At 40.2% G+C, this 7,382-nt stretch overlaps 1 protein-coding gene across 2 annotated transcripts; it reads left to right on the top strand.

Annotated features, from left to right (window-relative positions):
- The first annotated feature begins 1,000 nt into the window (after window positions 1-1,000).
- LOC128227458 (tubulin beta chain) lies at window positions 1,001-6,527 on the top strand. 2 transcript variants are annotated; one of them, XM_052938019.1, is made up of 4 exons: window positions 1,001-1,136; window positions 2,825-2,933; window positions 4,814-5,169; window positions 5,336-6,527. In XM_052938019.1, the coding sequence occupies exons 1-4, from the start codon at window positions 1,080-1,082 to the stop codon at window positions 6,149-6,151; spliced, it is 1,338 nt and encodes a 445-aa protein (XP_052793979.1). In that variant the 5' UTR covers window positions 1,001-1,079; the 3' UTR covers window positions 6,152-6,527. The 2 variants fall into 2 exon arrangements, with proteins under 2 accessions (XP_052793979.1, XP_052793980.1); XM_052938020.1 differs by lacking the exon at window positions 2,825-2,933 and adding an exon at window positions 2,653-2,761.
- Window positions 6,528-7,382: the final 855 nt, after the last annotated feature.

Genomic DNA, 7,382 nt, shown 5'->3' with positions numbered 1-7,382 from the left:
GGGTCGGCGGGCAAAGTAAAAATAAAACAGTTGATGATCTCTTTTATTTTTATTTCATTTTAGCAAAAACTTGGGTCGGCGGGTTTGTAAATCAGATTATTAAAAAATGATGGCCTAACCGTAAGCTTGTTTTGAGGAAATACTGAATTGGTCGATTTCTGTACCAGCTGGTGTCCAGGAGGGGATTCAGGGTTTGGCCTTAGAGGGCGCGCACTTTAGAAGCACAACTAGGAAAGTACTTCCCCCTCCTGATAAATACGAACAAAACATAATTTAATTTGTTTTTTAGAGCTTATTAGGTTTCCAATTAACATTTTTAAAGCTGTACTCTCACAGATTAAACGTTTTGACAACTTTTTTATGTTTCAGTGTTTTGGAACGAGCCATTTTTTGCGAACATCAATGGAAAACAGTGATTTAAGATTGCTGAAAAAGATTTAAGATTGCGAATTTTTATATTTTTAAGTTTAAAATTAATGTTGTATGCATTTTTCTGAAACAGTTATGGTAACGGTTTAAGCCATAAAACATTAATTTTCAAACGGAACTATGCAAATCTGCGATCTGATCTTTTGTAAGCAATCTTTTATCATTGGTTTGCAGATATTTATCCAAAAATTTGCTCTTTCTAAGACAAAAAATAAAAAAAAAGTTGTAAAAGATCCATGAGAGTGCAGCTTTAAATCTGAAATAGTTATTTCAAGTGCATTATTTTCGTATTATTTCTCGGATATTGATGTAAAAGAATAAAATTAAAACAATTTTAGAGTGGGCGCGCGCGGATACTCCTCCGTTTAGTACCGCTAGTGGTATCTAAGTCCCTTCAAACCACCCGCATAATTTCATGAACATCAGTTATTCAACCTGCCAAACTGTCGTTTGGTTCCCGTATTGGCGCGCAAATGTTGCTAGGCAGCCTTGTCGTGAGGGAAACCAGCTAAATGCGTGAGTGCCTCAGCCAATCGCTGAGCAAGATCACTCATAACAAGTGTGGATCTTACCAACGGTTTAGGCTGAGAAATTTTTGAATTAGTATCTGGACAGCAGTCAGTCGCGTCAGTTACAAATTTTCAAACAAAATGAGGGAAATTGTTCATCTTCAAGCCGGACAATGCGGAAACCAGATCGGAGCTAAGGTTAGATATTTAAAATTTAATACATCATTATATCTGGTTGTATATGATAGTATTGTATATATATGTTATCCTTTCTCATTTCATACCGGTTCTAAATTCTAGAATAGTCATCATTTGATCCTTGTATGAAAAATGGCGGCATATCGGTTCTAAGCACTTTTCTCTCAGTATTTTCGATATCTTATTTCATGATTTCAAGATTTGGTTGATTGAGACTAATTTAAACTAAGTGTTAAACATCAGAACTACCCCAGATGTTCTACACGCGGGACGCCTATGTAACCGTTTAAATACTTCGGCGGTCACTGAACATGTAGGTCAGGTAGTTGAAAACGAATTTACATGTTCTTATTATCTGTTCACTTGTATATCACTTGACAGCGACCTAGCATACCGGAGAGGCTGGACGAATGTTCGCCAAAATAATGAGATTTTTATGATCTGCATGGCTGGTCATAATCTATCCCGGCCTAGGGTCAATAATCCTAACATGTGTATAGTTTGTAGGGGCGGATCCAGGATATGGTGTTAGAGGGGCGTAACCTTTTGACTTGCGCCCCTCCCTCAGAACCTAAATTAATTTGGTTAAAAGTACTGACAAGGGGGTTTGGGGTTAGTCCCCTGAGAAAATTATAACAATTTCTAGTCCGAAATGCCGCATTTCTTTACTCATTTTCTACTATATTGGAAAAAAAGTTAATATTAGCGAATTTATTTTGGGGGAGCCCCCCCCCCCCACCTGCCCTTCGATCTACTAGTGGTAGGATTTCACTTGCGTAGTCCATATAAACAGCCACTTCAGAGTCTTTGACAATTTTGATTTATGGGGAACACAATAAATGTCCAGTTAAAAAAACGTTCCCGTAACGCGCATTATTGTGGCTACCACTGGTGGATCCAGGGAGAGGAGAAAGTTAACATTTGACGTCAATATGGTAGAGAAAATTTGCATATGTTAAGCCAAAATTCATCATTTTAGACAAAAAAATAACCTTAGTTCATGGATAAGGAATATTGCCATGTTTATAGCCTGTTTTGTGTGTTCATAGGGAGGAGCACAAGAAAACCATAGAAGTTAAATGCGGGATCCGCCACTGGTTTCATCTTAAATCTAATATAATATCTGGATATACTGGTATGCACATCATTCTCAGCCAAAATAGATAAATCACCATGCATTCGGATCCTTATGTAATATAATAGGTTACTGCTACAAATGTGACCGATTTGTCTTCGACTGAACCATTGGAGCAGGTCGGCGTTGTAGTCTACGTCGATTCAACAGTGACCAACCTGAAGTCCATCTTATCGTAGCTACTCGGCCATATCCGGCAATCTTTCATAGGATGAGAGCGGAGAGTGTTCCGATTGCTTGATATTAAATAATTTGTCATATCTTTCAGGCATTCGCAGAACAAGTCATGCCCCGGTCATGATTGCTGTAAACTATATATCGGCATTTTGATATCCAAACATCATGATATAAGACTATAATAGTTTATTCCATTTTCACCAGTTCTGGGAAGTGATCGCTGACGAGCACGGTATCGACCCCACGGGCACTTACCATGGGGACTCTGACCTCCAACTTGAGCGTATCGACGTCTATTTCACTGAAGCTTCTGGTTAGTATTTACCTCAGCTGTTTAACCCTTGTATTTATGTGAGACTTGTCCCGTATTTTGCAGTTTTGGGAGGTGATCTCGGACGAGCACGGTATTGACCCCACTGGCACCTACCACGGGGACTCCGACATCCAGCTCGAGAGAATCAATGTCTACTACAATGAGGCTACGGGTAAGTAGATGTGCAATATTGCAACAGGTGCACTTGTTCCCTCCCCCCCCCCTCGGGACGGCGAGCATATAGGGGATTCGAGACATTTATAGGATGAATCCCGACTGTCTGGAGTTCGATGGACCGGCGGAGACCATCCCACGGGAAGTTGACATTGCCGGAGTTTTTAACCCGGAATTATTCTTCGCTACAAGGAACGGGGATTTTGTAAACCCTTGCACTCCTTTGGGTGAGACCTCACCGATACAAGGTTTCTAAGTCGTTTTCTCATATTTAATTACATGTAGACTACATTTTGAAAATGCAATTGTAATATTATTACTGATAACAACATATATAAAATGGTGCCCTAGTTCCGTCTTGTTAAAAAATCCTCACCGGGAGAACCCCTGCCCAAACTCTTATACTTTAATAATCTTCAACACACATGCCTTTCTAGGTTACAGGCTGGTAGAATTCTCCTGTGGTTGAACTTGGTCTGAACATGTCACGGTGTCTCTGGCCAGTCACATTAGTGAATTTTAATTGCTTCATTTAGTTTAGAATAAATTAGACGTTTACATTTCATGCTACTTCAAATGTTCACCTATACAATCCTAGATATATACGATGCATTTGAGCGTAACCAAGTAATGTTCGCCAAGAGTTATATGAATAAAGTTGAATACTATTGGTTATGGATCTCCTTCTTTAATGCTAGGAGACAGAGGGTTTCTTGAAAGACACTGACTTTTTAATCAGTATGATACGATACATAATTTATGCTTATTTTAAGAATGAATTTACGTGCCAATCATATTCAGTAAAATCCAGTGAAATGACCGCGTACTGTACCAATTATTCGTCCACTTAAGAAAGATCTAAGAAAGTTTCCGACTGACCACAAAATCTTTAAATATATATATATATATAACTGATTGTTACTTTTTGAAATGAAATAATAGTATTTGTGGCGAGATGTTTTCAATTTGGTTGAACGGGAAAATAGATAACCCCACCGGAAAAACGGTACAATCTGGTGCAGTTACAATAATGCTGATATTTTTTTTACCTTGTTGCATAAATTCATGTGAACACATAATATCAATTGTATATTAAATCTCGTGGGCGAATAATGGGTACCGGCGAAAAAATGGCCGCTAACCAGTACAGAAATAGCCATGCCGTTATTCAAATTTAAACGTGTACCTTAGACAGTTATGGACGCAATTAACTACATGCTTGCTCCATGTTAAAATGTTGCAAGCATTGAGATCAATAATGCGTCACCATCTTTAACTTTAATGATCACCATGGCAACAGTGAGTCATCCTTTTTGAGGCATGATACAAGATACAAGAATCTTTATTTAATGTCGGGTATGTGTTAACAAGAAACATTAGCTCAATGAGCTATTTTCCGACATGAATAACAGAAAATAGTTCATTGAGCTAATGTTTCTTGGATCCAAGTGTATGAAGAGTTTTATTATGGATCCAAGCTAAACAATTCACAACATATCGTTTTTATTCCTTTTCATTTACAAAATATTATGTATATTAGTCTTTAATTTATGAATTGTTATATTTTGAGCAAAGTTAACCATCATGAACGCAACTTACAATGAAGTGCGAGTTGAAGTTTTTGTCTCGAATTTGAGCAAAGACTTGAGACTCTTCGTTAACTTTGGCTCAGAACGCATGATTCATAAATGGTGAGGGTTTTTTTAAGAAGATTTAACGTAAATGTGCTCTTCTCAGAATGGAATGTGCATGTTATCGTTTATGAAGTTAATACTACAAAATAACGATTATACACGTATACCTAATATATAGTTTTAAAACAAACTAGACAACAGTTTTGGTTTTTTTGGTATAATAATTTATTATACTTCATTTCAGGTGGGAAGTATGTTCCACGTGCAGTGCTCGTGGACCTTGAGCCTGGAACCATGGACTCTGTGCGCTCCGGTCCGTTTGGTCAGATTTTCCGGCCAGACAACTTCGTGTTCGGACAGAGCGGCGCTGGCAACAACTGGGCTAAAGGTCACTATACGGAGGGCGCTGAGCTCGTAGACTCTGTACTTGATGTGGTCCGTAAGGAGGCAGAGAGCTGCGACTGTCTCCAGGGCTTCCAGCTGACACACTCGCTCGGTGGCGGCACCGGCTCCGGTATGGGGACGCTGTTGATCAGCAAGATCCGTGAGGAGTACCCCGACAGAATCATGAACACATTCTCCGTCGTACCATCACCCAAAGTAAGCATGAGGAGAATTGCTGGATCCGACAAGATAATGCTGCAAAATTGGCACTTTCATAATTTAAAAGTTTGTCAAAACTTACTGATTGTAACTTTTAAAAGTATCACTCCTTATCAGATATGCGAATGCTGTGATGATCTTAACACTCGTTTCCCCCTTGCAGGTATCCGATACTGTAGTAGAACCCTACAACGCGACGCTGTCTGTCCACCAGCTGGTCGAGAACACTGACGAGACCTACTGTATCGACAACGAGGCTCTCTACGATATCTGCTTCAGGACCCTGAAACTGACCACCCCAACATATGGTGATCTGAACCATCTCGTCTCGGCCACCATGTCCGGTGTCACAACTTGTCTCCGTTTCCCCGGTCAGTTGAACGCGGATCTCCGTAAACTGGCTGTCAACATGGTGCCATTCCCGCGTCTCCACTTCTTCATGCCCGGATTTGCTCCACTCACCTCTCGCGGCAGTCAGCAGTACCGGGCGCTCACCGTCCCCGAGCTTACCCAGCAGATGTTCGACTCCAAGAACATGATGGCAGCCTGCGACCCGCGTCACGGCAGATACTTGACCGTCGCTGCCATCTTCCGTGGACGCATGTCAATGAAGGAGGTCGACGAGCAGATGTTGAACGTTCAGAACAAGAACAGCAGCTACTTTGTTGAATGGATCCCCAACAACGTGAAGACCGCCGTCTGCGATATTCCTCCCCGTGGCCTGAAGATGTCCGCCACATTCATCGGCAACAGCACCGCCATCCAGGAGCTGTTTAAGCGAATCTCCGAGCAGTTTACTGCTATGTTCCGGCGTAAGGCTTTTCTCCATTGGTACACAGGTGAGGGCATGGACGAGATGGAATTCACCGAGGCAGAGTCAAACATGAACGACCTTGTGTCGGAGTATCAGCAGTACCAGGACGCCACCGCCGAGGAGGAAGGAGAATTCGACGAGGAGGAGGAAGGGGAAATGGCCTAACGATGTCAGACTCATTTCAAACTTTTATATATGTATTATATACAGGAGTATTTAACTCAACAAAAGTGGTTTATTAACGTAGGAACTTGAATGCCCAATCAAATATCGCCATAAATCCATCCCATGTATAAAGTGCTCACGCGATCTCATATAGCTCATCCTATCATTTATTTAAACATTCATTCTTTACTGTCAACAAGGACTACCGAATAGTGTTTTTTTTCAGGTGTGCCTTCTTCTCTGACGGGTTCTTTGTGCATTCTTATGCATATCTTCCTTCCCTATATTATTTCCAATTCTTGATCTTGTATACCTCATTTATTACTCTCGGACATGTATGAGATTATTGACCAATCAATAAAAATGGTTGAAGAAAGTAAGTCTTGTTCAATGTGATGTGTGGGAATCGCTATCATACACATGTATGAAACAATCGCGAGTATTGAACCTATTGCAACGCACACATGCCCCATTTCTATTTTGACGTTGGCCACACTTCTATAAATCGTACCAACATATTTCGTACCATTGTTGATATAGGTCATATTATTGGGTCAAACAATTGTTGATATAGGTCATATTATTGGGTCAAACAATAGGTGAAAACGAGAAAAAATGCATTCACAAATGCAAGTGTTAGGACTTTGAAACTCGTTCAGATTATGTGTCAACCTGATAGAAGACCAGTGTGAATGTGTCATCTCAGGCAAAAACTAGGTCATTTGGTCAAACATTGAGACAACGTATGGGTTAAAGTTTTTATAATTTCACAAATTCTGTTTTATCCAGTCTTCAATGGCTCTTGCTGGACCGTATTCAGTAATACAACCGCACTTGTATATATTTTAAACGAAATTCATTTGTTCGTTTAAGACTGGTCACTTCGTGACGTGTTAAAAGAAGTACATGCATGCCGGCGGTCATGTCAACATGTGCATCAAAAGGGTTATTAGGACTTAATTCATCAAAACGGAAGCACGCTACAAACGGTTTACATCTTTATTATGTTTTACGCCAATACATTAAACAAAATGGTACTATCTCGAGGTATGGTGAAAGGAACACATAGCCTTACTCCACAACAGTATATCCGGAATTTACAAGCCTATCATCTCATGTGAATAATTGTCACCGGTCACCTGTGAACATGTTAATATCTAAAAATGTTTGCGAGACAGAGCCAATGTTATCGTTATGCAAGACGACGTGGCCTATACTCGTTTAGGAAGTA

Source organism: Mya arenaria, chromosome 3 (genome assembly GCF_026914265.1).
Source record: "Mya arenaria isolate MELC-2E11 chromosome 3, ASM2691426v1".
NCBI lineage: Eukaryota > Metazoa > Mollusca > Bivalvia > Myida > Myidae > Mya > Mya arenaria.
Note: the sequence above shows the minus strand (reverse complement) of the source record. Positions and strands in the feature narration are given on the sequence as shown.

Bases quoted from the DNA above. Each gene is read 5' to 3' on its own strand.
- LOC128227458 (XM_052938019.1), top strand. From the start codon at position 1,080: ATGAGGGAAATTGTTCATCTTCAAGCCGGACAATGCGGAAACCAGATC. The intron at 1,137-2,824 runs GTTAGATATTTA...CGTATTTTGCAG, and splicing joins GAAACCAGATCGGAGCTAAG to TTTTGGGAGGTGATCTCGGA. The intron at 5,170-5,335 runs GTAAGCATGAGG...TCCCCCTTGCAG, and splicing joins CCGTCGTACCATCACCCAAA to GTATCCGATACTGTAGTAGA.